Source organism: Pithys albifrons, chromosome Z (genome assembly GCF_047495875.1).
Source record: "Pithys albifrons albifrons isolate INPA30051 chromosome Z, PitAlb_v1, whole genome shotgun sequence".
NCBI lineage: Eukaryota > Metazoa > Chordata > Aves > Passeriformes > Thamnophilidae > Pithys > Pithys albifrons.
This window is the reverse complement of record NC_092497.1, coordinates 51,808,935-51,828,517: the sequence shown is the minus strand read 5'-3', so window position 1 is coordinate 51,828,517 and position 19,583 is coordinate 51,808,935. Positions and strand designations below refer to the sequence as shown.

The 19,583-nt window shown below is 43.2% G+C and overlaps 1 protein-coding gene across 1 annotated transcript in view; it reads right to left on the bottom strand.

The window, feature by feature from the left end:
* Positions 1-19,583, bottom strand: part of ATG10 (autophagy related 10) — a 76,467-nt gene continuing 56,884 nt past the window's right edge. Inside the window, exons 5-8 of the mRNA XM_071581034.1 lie at positions 16,397-16,494; positions 2,493-2,590; positions 2,130-2,249; positions 1-1,161 (exon numbers count right to left, since the gene is read on the bottom strand). Of these exons, the coding sequence (XP_071437135.1) occupies positions 1,149-1,161; positions 2,130-2,249; positions 2,493-2,590; positions 16,397-16,494 (329 nt within the window). The 3' untranslated portion in view covers positions 1-1,148. The remainder of the gene's footprint in view (positions 1,162-2,129; positions 2,250-2,492; positions 2,591-16,396; positions 16,495-19,583) is intronic.

Sequence of the window (19,583 nt, the reverse complement as noted above, 5' to 3'; positions counted from 1 at the left end):
TGGTGAAATGCCATTTATTAATACACTGCAAATGGTTTATATGGGGTTAAGGCAACGTGCTAATTGGCTAAAGTGAATCCCACACCATTAAGCTACATTTCTAATTGGTTATATTCCATATTTCTCATGTTTGGATGAAGCATCCTGACTGTTCCCAGGTGAATCTCCAGAGTTCTGCGAGAAGCTTGAGGAGTTCTTATGAGAAAGTTCTGGGGAGTTGCTGTGAACTCCCAGGGAGTGATTTCTCCTTTACCAGTCGACAGCAGCTGTGGCTTTGTTTATTCTTTGCTGGTAGCTGCCTCAATTTCACAGAGTCCATACAGTCTGGATCGTTCACATGCCCATATTCTGTAAGAAATCCCTCAGCAACGTGTAATCTGGTTTTCAGTGGCAGCACCAGCACACAATTCCCCAAACCCAGCAGCAGGGTGGGGACTAAACCTGTGAACAGCCACAATGAGAAATACTGTCTGAGTGGAACAGCAACTCCCACAGGGAATGGCAGAGCTTCCTCTGCAGCCCATGGCACAGCCAGACGTTCCCACACAGCTGCACCAGGCACCTGAACTCCAGAGCTGGATGTGCTCGTTCACAGGGAGGCTCCAAGGACCCTGTTTGTTCCCTGAGGTGTGACACACATGGAATAGCCCCAGGATGAGGATTCCCTGTGTGTGCTGTGGGACAGGAGGGTGGTTCCCAGGTGGAGCAGTCTCAGCCCCTGCACCGTTGCCACAAGCTCACACCACGTCCTACCAGCATTTTGCTGTGTCCATTCTGCACTTCCTACCTCACAGATGGTGCAGGTTTTCTAGAGGTCAGTCCATCCAAACCCAGAAACTCCACTCTCTGTCAAGAAGCCACAGGCTGGTGCATCTTGTGCAGCCTCTCCAAGGCCAGAGGCACAGGAGGTGGGAGGAAAGTGACTCCAAAGGCCAGTGCAGTCCCAGGGGAGGTCCGGTCTTGGTGGTGCTGGAGAGGTGTCACAACCGCAGCCAACTCTTAGCTCTTCCACTGCAATCAGTGGCAATTTCTTGCTAGGGAAAGAGCCATGAACAATCATTTCCACACTGGCATTATTGTTCACCAGCCAGGAAGGAACCCTTTGACTTCATCCCAAGGGAGTCTGGAGCAGCCTTGTAACAGCTCCCTCAGTTCAGAGCTCTGGAGAGGAAACAGCAATCACAAAAACAAAGATCTTAGATTAATATCCTTGCAGCAGTTAAGGCAGATCACACCACCAACCATGTGCACACCTGAGGAAGCTCAACAGGAGCCACCAGTGTGCCCAGGTGGCCAAGAAGGCCAATGGGATCCTGGCCTGGATCCAAACTAGCGTGGCCAGCAGGCCCAGGGCAGTGACCCTTCCCCTGGACTCTGCCTTGGGGAGGCCACACCTTGAGTGTTGTGTTCAGTTCTGGGCCCCTCAATTGAGGAAAGAGATTGAGGGGCTGGAGCGGGGCCAGAGAAGAGCAATGAGGCTGGAGAAGGGACTGGAGCACAAGCCCTATGGGGAGAGGCTGAGGGAGCTGGGGGTGTTTAGCCTGGAGAAGAGGAGGCTCAGAGGTCACCTCAGCACTTTCTGGAACTCCCTGGAGGGAAGTTCTGGCCAGGTGGGGGTTGGTCTCTTCTCCCAGGGACTCAGCAATAGGACAAGGGGGCACGATGGGCTCAAGCTCTGCCAGGGCAAACTGAAGTTGGAGAGCAGAAAAAAAATCTTTGCAGAGAGAGTACTCAGGCATTGGAATGGGCTGCCCAGAGAGGGGGTGGATTCACCATCCCTGGAGGTTTTTAAAGTGAGATTGGCTGTGGCACTGAGTGCCATGATCTGGTAAAGGGACTGGAGTTGGACCAAGGGTTGGACTTGATGATCTCAGAGGGCTTTTCCAACCCAATACATTCTGTGATTCTAAGACCCCAGTACAGGAGGGGCCTCTCGACCCTCCTGGGGGTGTCAGCAATGTCCAAGCACAAATCCTCACTGCAAGGTGAGGAAGGTCAGCAAAACCCTGGGAGGTGAGTCCTGAGTGCACCGGCCCAAGAGCCCAAAGGAGAAGGTAATGGTTCTGCCAGTCATGCATCTGATCTTTCCAACAGGTTGGAGAGGAAAAAGGGATTACATTTGCTCTTACCTTTCCACTGAATCACGGTTTGAACTCTGCTCAGATGCAACTTTTGCATAACTCAGAGGCAGATTGAGACCCACAACTGGGCCTACAGTACTGAGCCACAGTGTAATGTAATTTGTGTGTCTAGGGAAAAAAAACCACAAGAAACACCATAAACATACTATCCCAATTTTTTCTGAATTGCAGACAGATTCAAGAGTCATGAAGTAACTACAGATGGGGCTATTCCTTCACTTTATGAAAAGCAAATGTATTTTAACTTACTCTGTTTAGACCAAGGAAGTTATTTAGAGCATTCCCACCCCTCAGGTGCTTCCCTTCTCCTGCACTGCACAAAGCCTGGCAAGGCACAGCTCTGCCTCTCACCTGTTGTGTTTCTGTGGCCCAGCCAGCACAGCAGAGATGAATTCATTAGTCCTGCAGGGGTGCAGAACAAAAAAGGGCTGCCCAAGGATGGGGTGCTCCTAGGAGGGAAGATCAGTGGCTTTATTATGGAAGGCAAAAACCAGAAAATACACCACATGCATTTGGAAAAGTCAAAGCAGGGTCCAATTAATCCCTGATGCAACATTTCCCACTTCAGAATCTAACTCACATTGCTCTTCCACTGATAGTCTTGACACATTAATATATATTATATATATTTTACATAATTAAGATATATTCTTCTATCTTAAAAGGGAAATAAGATTATCAACCAGGCTGTGCCACTATTTTAGTTAAAATGTAGTGGATTGCAGAAGTAACTCATTTCCTGAATGCAATTAGGCAAAGCCACCATGTAAACAAGAGTCTGATCAAGGGTAATACATCAAACCAATCCCCACAGAAAAAAAGCCCTTTCACACCCTTGAGCCCTTGTATCTTCTCAGGCTGGTGCTAGCAAGTATATTTTTTTACCTTTTATATATATATATAGTTTTTTTCAACATATATTTTTATGTTAAATTTTTATTTATACTACATCTGTGCTCTGACACATCTCCCTTGTCCAGCTGCAGGCAGACTCCCTGAGCTCTGTGATGCCATTTTACCTTAGCACAGAGTAAATCACTGGCACAGAGAGAAGATGCTGACAAAGTCTTCCTGCCACACAGGGAAAACTCTTTCGCCAATCCCTTGCCTAGAAACAAAAAGCAAATCCTACCCAGTCATTTTCAGCAGGTAGGGCATCCTTAATACTATTAACTATTAAATTACTGATATTATTAACTATTAAACTATTACAGCTGAGGGACACTTGGTTCTTGTGCTGAAAATGTACTAGTGAGGACCAATCATTTTATGTCCAAGAGAACTTCAAAAAACTTCCAAAAGCTTCAGGAAAAAAGCTGGAGCTTCCAGAAGCTTCAGGATATGCAAAAAAAAAAAAAGTTCAGGAAGCTTTGTTTTACACCACAAACAAATAAACTGCACAAGAATGCTACCATCTGCTGTTGGTAACAGTGAATTGTTGGTGCAGTTTTCTACTGAGAAAAAGGGGTAGTTTGAATTAAAAAGACCCTTTTCATTATCTGCTAGCTCAGACCAGTTTAGGCATCCAAATAATTCCAGAAAATAGATGGTGCCAATGGTATTCCTTAAAGACAGTAGGAAAATATACAGTTCACAGCATTTACAAAACTATTAAGCAAAGGAAAAAGTAGTAAATTGTGCAAAAATTTCAGCAAATAATCCTACACATGGAAAGAGTGCCAAGAGGCAGCACAGACTCCCCAAAAGAACAGAGAAGATAACCTGGGTTTTAAGTGACTTAGGACTCTGAACAAGGCATAAGGATAATTTCCAAACCTGAACATTTATCCTGAACTTATTCCCAACCTGCCCCCTGGTATTTGATTCTATTCTGCACCTCTTGCTTCAGCAAACCACCAGTGAGTGACACATGGAGGCCAGACCTGACTTCCTAAAACAGCTTATTAACTTTACATCCTACACCTTTCTTCTTTCAGTCCTTCCCCTTCTTGCAACATGACAACAGAGTGACACTGAAAATAATTCCCAGACGCAAGAGTCCTATGCTATTCAAAAGACAGGAATATGTCACACACTGACAGAAAAGCCACAAAAGCACAGGAGATTAAAAGAAATCCTGAGCCAGGACCTATTAAGGAGGAGTCTCTAAGAAGGGGAAAGGCTGAGGCAGGGAAGAAAAGCTTGTTGAGCACCAGGGAAAACACTCTGAGAACATCAGCTCTGATTCAGTCAAATCCTAAATTCCAAATCCTGCACATAATGGCATCCCCAGGAGGCTTTAATGTGCACTCAAGGTTAAATCACTGACACAGCAGCTCTGAGGAGGAAGCACTGGGTAGCTGCCAATAAAAATGCAGGAGTTATCAAAGTTCTGGGTGATTTCAGAATTGGTAATGGCTGCAGAGCCTGCTCAGGTTTGGCCCAGGCTGGACCAGCCACGACACCTGATCTGCACAGACACAGCTCTCAGTTGAGCCTTTTAGGGGCTTTCAGGAGCTGCAACCCCTGTTGTTAAATAAATCACTTGACTGCATCTCATTTTATGTGGGTTTCTGGTAGTTTATTTCTTGGTCCTCTTTGTCATGGGTTACAGTAGTTGCGGAGAGAAGGGAAGAGGAGCAGAAGAAGGAGAAGAGAGAGAAGGTGTAACTACGTTTACATTAACAATATTTAACCTATTCTTGCACAAGAATATTCAAGTTTCAGGAGGGACCATATTCAGAGCTACTTTTTCATACAGTTACACACAATCTTCAAACCTACACACACCATGCAAACTATCCAACATCACACACCTATAGCTAATTATTAAGTAAAAATATTTCCTCAAAATTGCTAGATCTAAACAGTCTTAATGCAACTTATTTTAACTTTATAAAAGAGCTCTATTAATGTTACTTCACGAAGTTTCTGCTGCTTCATTTCTTGCTTCTGCACCAGCTCAAGGTCTCTGGACAAATTCCATTCTTATCTTAGCAGCACCTGAAAATTTGTCTTTGGTTTGCCAGCCTGGAAATGTGTGAATCCCAACAAGGCAGGACTCATCATTGTCCAACACCTGGACAGGCAATTGCCAGTCCAAGTCCCATTAATTAGTGCCCTGAGAGAGGGCTGGGTGTCTGCAGCAGGAGGGACCTCAAGTCCTTCTCTAACACTGTCAAAAAAGGTGAGAATGAGCAAAGATCTGTGCTGCATCAGTTTCATGAGCACATTTACTCCCTGCTGCAGTCACCTGGTGGAATGATGACACTCCACACGCAGTGAGATGTACCCTGAGCAGCACACAAGGGCAACAATGCCACCCTCCATCTACCTATGGAAATTATAGAGTCCTACTGGGACTTCATGCCAAAAAAACCCCAACACTACAAACAGTACAAAATAATCTTCCCACTGTTAGTTTGCAATTAAACTTTTCCCAGTTGGTCATGTAGAGTGAGAGTTTCAAGTCCATTACTACAGGTACTCTCTGCATTGTACTCCAGGAAACCACCAGCAGGTTGCCCACAACTCTTCTGGGCAGAAATGCACTGACACAGAAAGTATTTCAAAGCACACCTTGAGTGTTGTGTTCAGTTCTGGGCCCCTCAATTGAGGAAAGAGATTGAGGGGCTGGAGCGGGGCCAGAGAAGAGCAATGAGGCTGGAGAAGGGACTGGAGCACAAGTGCTGTGGGGAGAGGCTGAGGGAGCTGGGGGTGTTTAGCCTGGAGAAGAGGAGGCTCAGAGGTCACCTCAGCACTGTCTGGAACTGCCTGAAGGGAAGTTCTGGCCAGGGGGGGGTTGGTCTCTTCTCCCAGGCACTCAGCAATAGGACAAGGGGGCACGATGGGCTCAAGCTCTGCCAGGGCAAATTGGAGAGCAGAAAAAATTCTTTGCAGAGAGAGTGCTGAGGCATTGGAATGGGCTGCCCAGAGAAGGGGTGGATTCCCCATCCCTGGAGGCTTTTCAACTGAGCTTGGCCGTGGCACTGAGTGCCATGATCTGGTAAAGGGACTGGAGTTGGACCAAGGGTTGGACTGGATGATCTCGGAGGTCTTTTCCATCCCAATCCATTCTATGATTCTATGATTTTCCTGGCTCTGTCTATGATTTTGGATCTATCTACCTGTGTGGCTGATTCACAACAGTCCTGCTCAGCACTGCACACTGGAGTCCAACACACATCTGCATATCCTTCTGAGTCTGACCCAGCTCTGATGGGAAATGAGTATTTTCTTCAGGCAGAAACTACTTCTGCTGAATTTGAAAGCTCCAAATGTAGCTTCATTTTTTTTCTGTAGAAAGACCTCTTTACTAGAGGACTTCAGGATGTGTATGGATGTTCTGTACCTGTTTCTGTAGCTGCTACCTCAAATCCTTCCATAAGAAACTTGCAAGAGAGAGATGGATGAGAGATGTGATATGTTTTATTGAGTAGTTTGAAAATCAATTATAGAATCATAGAATGGTTTGGGTTGGAAGGGACCTTAAAGCCCATCCAGTGCCACCCCCTGCCATGGGGCAGGGACACCTCCCACTGTCCCAGGTTGTTCCAACCTGGTCTTGGGCACTTCCAGGGATGGGACAGCCACAGCTGCTCTGTGAAATCCATCCCAGTTCCTCCCCACCCTCCAGGGAGGGATTTCTCCCCAGTATCCCATCGAACCCTGCCCTCTGGCAGTGGGAAGTCCTTCCCCCTTGCCTTGCCTCTATTTTTGTTTGGGGTTTCTCCCCCAGGCTGAAGGGCAGGGAGCACTGGCAGCACCCCCTGTTCTTCACCTGTGCAGGTATAACCCTCCATGCACAGGTGCTGAGGACTGACATGTCAAGACATGGATCTCAGCACTGGCAAAGACTGGGCTTTGCTCCCAAGGACAAGTCTAATTAAGACTAAAACTTCAGTCAGATTGGATCATGTCATTTTATCAAGCAGCCTCCACATCAGATTTAAACCAAAAATAAACATCACTTCAGGTAACAGGTAATTGTGTGCAGGATCTGTGCTCTGCTGCTCTCCTCCCCAGCCAGCAGGAATTTTGTTGTCAGTACATCTCTTGTAACAGCACCATTTATTTTCTCTGTCATAACTGCAGCTCTTCCAGAGGTAATGGCTTCTATTTTCTCCAGTGCTGCATTAAACTGCCTTCGAGCATCCATCACAACATTTATGGTCTCTCCATTGATGATAGTGCAAGGGATTTGTGCCCGAAACTGCCTCTGCCCTAATCTGGTTTGCAAGATGTTGCTTTGCAAAGTTAAATTCATGGAGGGGTGTAAAAAATGTCATGCATGTCACTGCCAGCAAACACCACAGCCTGTGCCAAGTGGTCTCAGACAATTTCCCAGTCCCAGCCACCAGGTCAGAACAGGAAGGCAGAATTAATAAAACACTTTCCTGTAATCTCTTTCATTTAGGAAAAGGAAATAATGATGTAATAATGGATAAAGAGGATGCAAGCTTTTCCCTTTTTCCTGATTTTTGACCACATTTACTGAAACAAATGCCTGGCTTTAAGTAAAAATTCTTCACTCAAGATTATACCATAACTAATTTGTGTTCTTGAATTCAGAGTCTATCATCTTCTCTTTCATTCCTCATTTTTATATGTATCAATAATAACTTATTTGTCAGTAAAATCCAACCCCACACATTCAGAAAGAAGATAATAAGATTTTTCTCTTCAGACTGGCCCTGTGTCCCACAACCAGCACAGTAACTGCATGTGTGGAACATAAAACATGTTGAACTTGAGGTCAAAGGGATTTTCCTCTAATAAAGGAGTTAATTCCATGGAAATTCTCTTAGTATGGAATCACTGTGGTGCAGATGCAACATTAAGGAACTGAAATTAGAACACTGATAGAAGGTGTAAATAATAGTAATAAAGCTGTTAGTAGCATACTCATTGTTTAGGGCTTCTCCCCCTAAGGACTGAGGGTCAGATGGGATACTGGAGAGAAATCCTTCCCTGTGAGGGTGGGGAGGGACTGGGATGGATTCCCAGAGAAGCTGTGGCTGCTCCATCCTTTGGAGTGTCCCAGGCTAGGCTGGAGCACCCTGTGACAGTGGGAGGTGTCGCTGCCCATGGCAGAGGGTGGCACTGGATGGGCTTTGAGGTCCCTTTGAACCCAAACCATTCTAGGATTCTCTGATCTGGGGCAGGTAACATGTTTCCAGTCACTTTGATTTCAGTTTACAATCAGAAGCCAAGTCATCCTGCTGAAAAAAATGAGGAATGTTTCTCTAACTTTGCCATAAAACCCAGAGAGCCCATAAAACCCAGAAGGTGACGGTGAACAACCTCCTCCTGCTGCGACAGCTGCTGGAGAATGGCTGTGAAAGTGCAACTGCCACTGTTCTGCACTTCCTTAGACAATCAAAATAAATCTCCAACTGCACTGAGCAAGGGAAAACTTGGAGGGACCCTGGAAAGACAAAAAAGTGCAAACCAGACCAAAGAGAGCAAATTTCTGTCATTCCTGAAGCTCTCTCTGGCAGAAGAGGCTGCAGAGTGGTTTTGATTTAGACCTTTGCAGACGAGCAGCTGGAATTGCCCCAATGATTTAATGTCTCTCTTCCATGTGTGCTCCAAAACCAGACCCACTTACTTCAGAGACAAATTTTTATCAATACCTTTACTCTTTTCAACCCCACATGGCCAATTAAGCTGATTCCTACCCTTCTTTCACCAAAGTCCACCCTGAAAAACAAATTAAATGGCTACATTTTTCTGAGGAAAATAAAGATGCTTTGGCAGATCCTTCAACACAGAAATATAAGGACACTCAGCATAGCCAGAATTTCTTTTGACATGAACCACACCTACCAAATTGTATCTGCTGTTTCAAATCCCTCATGGAGTGCAAGAAAGGTCCCTTCCAACCCAAACCATTTTGTGATTCCATAATTCCTATTTTAATTCCTCCAATCTGTGTGATTCTAGAACATGTGCAGTTTTGAAGAGGTGGTGATTCTTTTTTACATTTTAAAACTGTATTATTTTTTAGAAGGTATTGAATACCTAACAACGGATCCTTGAAAGGCAGGACAAGCAAAACAGTAATCAAGAATAGCCAACATATTTTATGTATAATTACATATTTTATATATACATAACAAGGTTTGAGTTATTAAGAACAAGAGGAATCAAAGGACAATGCGACACTCAGGCAAAACTCTGCTTTAAAAGCCTAACAAGCTTTTTGAGAGCTTTAAAGCTTCTCACAAGCATGTAACTTGTGCATTTAGGATTCTTCAAGAAAACTTTATAGACAAAAATTGGCAGGTCCACAGTTACATTGTCAAGAAATGGCATCTCAGCCATTTTCCTATGAAAATAAACAGATGATTCTTCCTCCGTGCTTGCCAAAATAAGATTAATTCAGTTGTCACCATTTTAGTTATGTAGCATATAGTCTTAATTAATTACTATTTAAAATCTGTTCTTAAGTTATGAGATTCATCCAAGGTGCAAAACTGAACGATCCAACAAGCTGTGGAAGTATGGAAAAGACACTGGAGACAGATTTCCTACCCTGATTAAAAAATTATAATTTAAGGAAAATAAAAAATCCAAGTGGCATTTGATAAATGTGCCTCAAAGGGTTCATTTCACAACCCAGGAATTCCAGTGGTGCCTCCAGCACCACATCCCACCCCCAACAGCAGCAGCTGGAAAGGCTGTTCTGGGAGAACACAAGTCTGGGCTCTGTCTGTGGTTCCCTCCCCCTGTCCTGGTCCAGCATTTCTGCACCACAAGGGGTGGGGGACACTCCTGACTGGTCATTTTGCTCCATTATGGGCAATCAAATTGTCTAAATGCTTTTGAAGTGCTGATACCATCTGCTCCCACCACTGGCGAGCACAGGTGCTCAGATGAAAACTGCTTTCTGTTAACACAGCTACCTAACTTCCATTTAAATGGCACTTAAAATGCTTCAATTAATAATTATGATTTAAAAGATACAGTTTGCAATGCCTTGTGGCCATTCCAGTTGCCTCTCATATTGTGCAGTGGGTGTTGTCATGTATTTTGGAATTTTTCACAAACAAATTCAGTAAGCTCAGTAGCCAGATTCATTGCAGAGTGAACTCCAGAGGTCATGGCAGGGGGCAGACCCAGGGGCAATCCACCTCAGCCTGCCAGGAGATGTGCCAGACCAGCATCCAGGAAGCTGCTGTTACAGCTCATTCCACAAAATCCCTGCTTGGGAAGCTCTGTGGAAGCAGAACCACTGCTGGATAAATTATCATAGAATCATAGAATGGATTGGGTTGGAAAAGCCCTCTGAGATCATCAAGTCCAACCCTTGGTCCAACTCCAGTCCCTTTACCAGATCATGGCACTCAGTGCCACGGCCAAGCTCAGCTGAAAAACCTCCAGGGATGGGGAATCCACCCCCTCTCTGGGCAGCCCATTCCAATGCCTGAGCACTCTCTCTGCAAAGAATTTTTTTCTGCTCTCCAACTTCAATTTCCCCTGGCAGAGCTTGAGCCCATCATGCCCCCTTGTCCTATTGCTGAGTCCCTGGGAGAAGAGACCAACCCCCACCTGGCCAGAACTTCCCTTCAGGTATCCGTAAATGCAAGGCATAGAACTGAAGCAGATTTTCTACAGAAGTAAGGAAAAAAATGCAAAGAACCAATACTATTACACTGTAATTCTTTTCATTAATTACCTGCTTGGAAAATATTACTGAACCTTTGTTTCAGAGTAACTGCTCAACTCCAGTAATAATAGTACCAGGTCTTGAAATTAGTTGGACTGGGGTTTTTGTCCATGAAATCTTACTGGGAATAGCATGATTACACTGTATTAATTAATGCCTGGTTTTAAAATAAAACCTGCTTGGTGGCTTGTACAGTAACGCAGCTTGGTTTAAACCCCAGAAGTTCAACACCCCATAGACAACTTCAGTGGGAAATAAATACCCACCCATCTTTCCCACCCTTAGGTTTTCTCCCTGTCAAACAGCTTTCCAGCCTGCAGGGCAAGGCTCCCTTTTCTCAGGAAGCTGTACTAATAATTTTCCAAAAATATTAGCAGGGGATCCATAGCAACTGTTGATACGACTGAAGACGATGTAAGAGTGGTCTTAGCAACCTTCTGTTGAGATAAACTGTACACAGCCTCCCCCACTCAGCAAAATCCCACAATATGGCAAGAAAGATTTGTATGTCTAAGAATAGCTACCTACACACATTTTTCAAAATGATTTAAATCCTCCCCATCACATTTCCAGCAAGATGTGCCTCTACAACACTGTGTCAGTGTATTCTGCTCAGGGTTTTGACTCTTCCTCCTTTTTTAAATCACACTCATTAACATCCCTGACATTTTAGGAATAATGTTTATCGATTTTTCTGTTAACACTGCTATAAATTAAGTGATGTAATGGACAGGATTGCTGAAGTACCATAAAGAATATGTCTCCCAGATTCTTACTCCCTGGTTGAAAAAGAGCAGACTCTGGATTCATACAGAAATAGTGCAGCTCTGTGCTGTGCTCTGGGTAATTTAGGTTTGGTTGATGACTTTTTATATGACAGAAGAGACATATAACAGAGATTGTATTACAGCTACCTGCTAAGTGTCAAATGACAAGAAAAACACCTCATTCAGATGAAACAGAAATAAATTATTGAGAAGAAACCAGAGGTGAAACTCCTGATCACTTACAATTCTGAAACCTTGGACACAGTGATGGTGTGGCCTGAGTGGCTCTTTCTGGAGCAAAGTGCCAAACCAGCAAAATGCTGATTTACTGTTGGCAAATCCAGAGCCAGAGGGGACTGTGTGGGCAGGGCTGGCTGAAGAGCAGGGCAGGGATGTGCACACACTGTGCCCTGTGCCTTCCATTTCCTCTGCAATCCCCACTCACACACGGGGCTTTTCAGGCTATTTCTGCAGGATCTTCAAGTCACCAAACTTTAGTTCTGTTATATTGGGTAGTTTTTCAGCCTCCTGTAATAACACAGTTCGATTTCTACCCCCGGATGTTTGATTTTACATTCCATCATCACCGAGCATTGATTAAGCCTTAGCACATGTACTTGATTGTGTTTATGACTTTGTTTTCTCAGGGGAAGGTCAGGCTTTATGACATCACTCTGTTAAAAACAAGATTGTTGGGGATATTTAGTACTGACTGTGATCAGGTTCATTCATCAGCTTTTAAAATTCCCCTGATAGTTTGCTTTGAAAAAAATCATCGAAGACACAGATTAGCACAAGTAGCAGGAATCAAAAATGGACTTGGGTATGTTTATAGAATTACTAAAGTTATTACTCAGCTTCATCATAGCCTTGGAAATGCACATATCTCTGAGCGTTGTCTCTCCCCCTGTTGAAGTCCTTCTGTGAATATTTATAAATATTCATCAGGGGAAAAAAAGGAGGAAAAATTACTCATATTTCCAACTGCCACAGCAAGGACCCAACCAACACCACACAGTGTGAAGACAGAAATTCTGGCTATGACCAACCACAGCATCACTTTCTGCTGCTTCCCATCTCCCACCCATCCTCAGAGAGACTTCCAAAATAATAAGAAAACCAAATGTAGCCTTTAGAGAGTAACTAAATATTAGTTACCCTTGCTTTTTAAATTCCTAGTTGTTGCACTGAGCACATGCGATAAAATTGTTCACCTTTATAATTGTGAAGATTTTTTTATTATAATTAGTATTGTTTTTTCCCATTTGTCTCAATTCTCTTCTCTATTCTCTGTTCTTTGTTTTTGAACCTTTTTCTATTCTTGTGGCTTTTTGGTGGGTTTTTTTCCTTTCAAATTGCCTCATTATGTAGTATTTGTCCATGGCCCTTTTGGGCTGCTGCCTTTTTAACTGGGATTTTACACCTGAATATCTGCATGGTGGAGTTGCTGTTCATCACACACAGAAGGCCCAGTATGTTTGAGCTGTTTAGACAATGGCACTATGTATTTGTGCACAACTAATAACTTATAAATAACTCAGATAAATATTATTTATTTTCTATAATATGTTTATATTATACTTAATTAATATAAATAACACTAAAAGCACCCACCAAGTTGTAAGTATAAATAACTATGATAAATATTATATCTTTTTTATTATATGTTTATATTATACTTAAATAACTAATATAAATAACACTAAAAGCACCCACCAAGTTACAGGTAAACTGTTCAGGAGACAGGCTTGCAATATCTGCAATTCCACCTCTGAATCTTTGTAAAAAGCAGCTCAAACCCCACAGTTGGCAACATTTCTGGAAGGCAACATTAATCCATAAATACTCCTTAATTTTCCTGTCATTGCAGAATTAAGCTACTTCCAGTTCACACAGATCTTACCAGGTGTGCTAAATTGCTGTCATTATAAGCCATCAGGAAATACCCACAGAGACCTGTAGCAACATTTAGAAGTTTTGTTAAACAGCTGTGTGTTCTAATTGATTTGTGTTATTTAAAACAGCCAAGGCAAGTTATCGCCGGATGTGGAGAAGGGAGGACTGAAGGCTCAAGGGAGATTTAACTCAGGAGAAAGCCAATCACAGGAACTTCATTTGAGCATTTTAAGGTTATTACTAGAGGAAGTGCAATTAAATCATCACCATTTATCAATTATCATTATAAAATACTATGCAACCTTATCATGTTAATTTATTTATGAGAAGATAACTGGTTGACTTCTGATTTTTGCAACAATCTAGTCAGCAACAATATTCAAAGATGCTTTCTCTGAAAACGAGCGTGACTTTTCACAACAAACAAAACAATAGAAGTCCAAATTTTACCTGAATTTCAGTAAATGCCAAATACCTACATTCTTTTGTGTTCAGGTAATGTCTCAGTTCCTGATCTCAGATGTATTTCATCACAGAGAGTACAAGCCAAAATGCAGCTGTATCAGAAACGTGCACAGGCATGGCACCACATCTCATAAAATACATGGAATAAAACTGCCAAATGATTAGTGTACAATCCTGGATCTGGGAGGGGAAAACAAACCACAATAAGCCTTTCTTTTCCTAATCTGCCAATCCAAGTGCAAACCAGCCCCAGTTAAAAGTTAAGTAATATGTGTGGACACTAAGCTCAAATTTTCCCCCCAGTGTTGGAGTGCTTTTAGCATTTAAAATGTGTATGTTTGGGATTAAGCCCTGAACCCTTTCTCTGTGCTGCTCCTGTGTGCTGGGTGTTGCAGCCTGGTTGGTGAGCCTGGTACGATGATCCGTGTCCTGCAGGCAAAGCATAACCCACATAGCAAAATGGGTCAGCAGAGAAGCACAGGGGGAAGAGAGAACTGTATTTCAGTTCAGAACTCGATTCAGCTGAAGGGAGAAACTCCTCTTCTTCTTGCAGACCTGAGGCTGAGAGGCTTGTGCTTACAGTGTGTTTTTATTATCTTCCATAATCTCCTTATTCACAGAATCATAGAATGGATTGGGTTGGAAAAGCCCTCTGAGATCATCAAGTCCAACCCTGGGTCCAACTCCAGTCCCTTTACCAGATCATGGCACTCAGTGCCACGGCCAAGCTCAGCTGAAAAACCTCCAGGGATGGGGAATCCATCCCCTCTCTGGGCAGCCCATTCCAATGCCTGAGCACTCTCTCTGCAAAGAATTTTTTTCTGCTCTCCAACTTCAATTTCCCCTGGCAGAGCTTGAGCCCATCATGCCCCCTTGTCCTATTGCTGAGTGCCTGGGAGAAGAGACCAACCCCCACCTGGCCAGAACTTCCCTTCCCTTTAACAGAATGCCACATTTTGCTGCCATAACTTCTCCCATTTCTCAAAAATGTATCTCTTTGCCTCTTAGCTTGGATTCCCAGTGGCTGAAATGCCTCTGGAGAGGTGTCACAGAGTCAGGTTCATAACACCCTGAGATCAGCTCAGTTGGTTAAAACTTGGCTGTAATAATGCCAAGATCATGAGTTCAATCCCCTGTGTGGGCCACTGGCTGAAGAGTTGGACTCGATGATCCTTGTGGGTCCCTTCCAGCTCAGAATAGTCTGTGATTCTGTGATCTCTCCACACATTCTGCCACCCAAAGACCCTGTTTCTGCAAGAATTTGTGCCCATGATTCTCACACACAACGCTAGTTATTAGATGCAGGACAGTTTTTATTTTACTGTCCCTTAAGAGGCAAAAACAGTCCCCATGTGGGAGTGACCCTTTTTTCCTTTTGGCTCCCACCACTCCAGTTTTACACATTCAAACAGTCTTATTCTCAGTAGTGTCACATTATTATGTTTTTTTATTAGAAACCTAATTTTCTCATCTTCATTCTTAGACAAGTCAGGTAATTAATGCTTTATGTAAGAGTGTGTGTTACAAGAATCTGCCAGCTCTCAACTGGATTTCAGACATGCACAGCAAACACCAGAAAACCAGTGCTTGTTATAACATAAATAACAGGTCGTGGCTGCAGAAACAAGAATGAGTCTTGTGTTCCCAGGGCTGAGTACCATCGACAAACAGGCATCCTGCAATTAAACTGTATTATTTTAATTAGGGGAACACCTGTAGAACTCAGTGGTGGTCACATCCCCGTTGTGTCAGCTGCTCTGGTAAGAGACCTGGAAACTGCTGAAATCCAAAAACCAAGGAAGGAGAGGGGAGGAAGAAAGGACATCTTGGTCTGATGGGAAAAGAATTCACACCTGAAGAGTCTCCATTCTTTGTCCAAACTTGCACTGGAGACCTGAAGAACCAGCTCAGCTTTGAATTCATCTTACTGGTAGACAACACTAACTTATTGTTTGGTGAGAGACCAATTTCCACTTATTCAGTCTTAAGAGTTGCAAGACAATTTAAAAATGACACAGTCTCTTTTGGTAATTTGATTACCAGACAACCCATGAAATGTTAATATAATATAATATAATATAATATAATATAATATAATATAATATAATAAATATAATTAATATAATATAATGATAATAAATATTTTACTTACATAAATAAGTCTACTTTTGTATTTACCCAAGTCCACAATTACTCAGAACTCACCTGACTTTTTCAGGATTGGCTTTGCAAGAGTACTTTAAACATGAGATACTGAGAAACTAAACGTTAAATGATGAACACTTATAAATCCTTTGATATCCAGTTCTGAAACCACTGCTGGTAACTGGCTCAGCACAACTTGAGCCAGACTTGTGTAAATATATCTAAGCATGTATATGTGTGTGTTTATATACAGGTGTTTGTATACAGTATTTGTATTTATATTTACATTTCTTGTGCCCAGGGAAGGAACAAGGCCCCTGAGGATTCTCAGGCATGTTTTGCATCCCCCAGTTTTGCACTGTGGATCTCACCTGCTGTGTAATGGTGTCCCAGGGCCCCTCCTGCAGACGGTCCTGGTAACAGGTGTGGACACTTCTCCATATCTCCTCCAGAGTTAAAGGACTTCCATCTGTGATGGGAGAGAAACAACAGCCCCCAGCCACAGCTCTTAGGCACATCTTTAACACAGAACAGCAAAACAGCGAAATTAAAACTAGTTTTGTAAAGCAAATGTTTGGACGAGGTGAATTTAAAACAACAAAATAACACCATGAAGAGTTATCTGTTGTGTAAATACACACAATGAATGGTGAGGGAGGGGACAAAATCTAAGGGGCAAAATTCTGCAGATAAAAGTTTGCTGCATTTTGGTAACCTACATGACCTTAATTTTTTCTTGAGCTGAGTTTATACAGCATTGTTGCATCGGATTTTTAGCTGTGATGCTAGAATTATGCCAAGATATTAGTGTCAACCACTTGGAAAATAAGAATGTCAAATTTTAATGAATATTTGTTTATGGCAAACAGAGTCTTTCAATACACTTCCAATAAGTAGCTCCATCTTGGCATTTATCAGGTGTCAGAAACCATCATCCTATGATAAATAGTTTTTATTCTACTGACATTTGCATGTCTGTAAAATGAAAAAGATTTATTCATACAATTAACATTTGAATGCCATGTTGGGATATAAGATCCAACCAGCTGCCTACAGCCTCTGCTTTGTTTTATTTTCTGCATATATATTTATCAAAAAGCACCACGTTCTGAACTTAGAGAAGCATCACACAGCAGAATCATGTGGCAAAGAAAGTATTTGAGGGGGTAAGAGCATCTTAACCAGCTGTTCCATGGCATCCTCATGGGGGTGAGACTTGTTAGACCATCATGTCCACTGCCTTATGATGCTATGAAGAGGACATTAGGTTCGTTTCTGGAGAAGTACATTAAAAATTGAATTGAAAAGACAGGAAGATGGACCTGCCTTGGGGTTTATTTTTTAAAAAAGACAAGTATCTACCTGGCATATTCTTATTTCTAAAAATGTTTGTGCTGGATCTTGAGGTGACTTAAGCTGACAGAGTTGTGCTGGAGATGGTCTGGTGACACCAAGAAATTTGCTACACCACCACACACTGATTTCAGAGGGGTGTATTTGTGCTCAGATCACCTGTGGGCAGGCAAAGGAGATGCCATGCACACCTGCAGTTGTTTCCAACACACAGAGAAAGTCCAAGTGTAAAATGCAGAATAATGTCCTGGTGCAACACTCGATCTGCCACTCTGGGCTTGGCTCTGTACACCCGCCCTTGTGAATTCTTACAGTAACTCTTGAGCAGATTCAGATTGTTCACATGGAATGGATTACTCTGACTCTGTTAATCTTGTTTACAGAAGTGATCAAATACTACTGAAGCATTAACCATATCAGAGTTAACCATGAAATCATAGAATCGATTGGGTTGGAAAAGACCTCCCAGATCATCAAGTCCAACCCTTGGTCCAACTCCAGTCCCTTTACCAGATCATGGCACTCAGTGCCACAGCCAAGCTCAGCTGAAAAACCTCCAGGGATGGGGAATCCACCCCCTCTCTGGGCAGCCCATTCCAATGCCTGAGCACTCTCTCTGCAAAGAATTTTTTTCTGCTCTCCAACTTCAATTTCCCCTGGCAGAGCTTGAGCCCATCGTGCCCCCTTGTCCTATTGCTGAGTGCCTGGGAGAAGAGACCAACCCACACCTGGCCAGAACTTCCCTTCAGGGAGTTCCAGACAGTGCTGAGGTCACCTCTGAGCCTCCTCTTCTCCAGGCTAAACAACCCCCAGCTCCCTCAGCCTCTCCCCACAGCACCTGTGCTCCAGTCCCTTCTCCAGCCTTGTTGCTCTTCTCTGGGCCTATATATTATTATATTATATTACATCTATAGTTACTATAGAGTTGTCTTTACCTCATGGTGAATGCAGCTCTTTCTCAAGCCCCAGATTTGCCCAAAACACAGATCCGTGTTCTTTGGGCACTTTCATACCATTTTTCCCAGGGCTGGCAGCACTCCCACATGTTCAGCACACCCTCACAACCCACTGAGACCCCCAACACCCAGCTGGGCTGGCACAGCATCAGTAATTGTTGCTGCTGGCAACAAGGGGCTGCAGAGGCACCTGCTGATCCAACAGCCTCTCTGATCCTGCCTCCTGCTTTCCTGTGATGGAGCTGAACTCGGGAAGTTCAGCCAGGAAAAGAAGGAAACAGCAGCACTGAGCCAAGGGAAGGGGCAGGAGGGGAAGGAGGAGGCTCCAGATTCACCCAGCACCACATTTACTCACCACCACCCACGAGGCACAGCCTGCTCTGCGTCCCAAGTCTCATCCCAAGCCTAGCTAGGATAGCTTTATTACTATCAAACTGCTCAGAACAACATCAAACTTTTCTGAGGAAAGGTTCTGGATGGCCCACGTGGGGTTAACTGGATCATGTCCCCACAAACAAGAAATAGTTGAAAGCACCACCTGTGCTGTGTGTGCCCTCTCACAGCAGCCAGGGGAGGTTTCACACCATGAAGGAGCTGCAGCTCTCAGCTGGCACCTTAATTCCTGCAAAGGGTGGAAATTACTCTAGGCAGGCAAATTCCACTTATATTTTCTGAGAAAACTCTCAGGCTCCCCAAGTTGCTGTATTCTGTTTTCTTGACGTTTACTGAGGGCTTTGGAAAATTTCTGACAATTAAAAGCTTTTAATAATTTCTAAGATTCCAAATTAAAAGCTTTTAATAATTTCTGAGATTCACAATTAAAAGCTTTTAATAATTTCTGAGATTCACAATTTAAGGGATTTTGACAAGTTTGGGTGAAACAGTGCACAAAAATTGTTTTGAGGCTTCATTCTGACATGTTTTATAAAGAAACAATCTTAAGAAACCATTGCCAAAAGAGAATAAACACCCTTACAGCTTAAGAGACTATCAGATCATGCAAACTATTCAATCTCATTTATGTCCAAGGCCACAATACAACCAGTTCTTACGGGATATACTCTTAAAAGCAGCTGTATTTCTGAGAAGGAACATGGTGGTTACACGCTCCTGAGTTCAGGGAGTAAATCTGCGTTCTGGAAAGTGCTTCAGCCAGGCCCAGTATGGTTATGAATACAGAAAGTCATGCCTTCAGGGCTAGGGGAAGTTACACTCTCTCAGAAGCTCCCTCCCTCCATCCAACCACTGA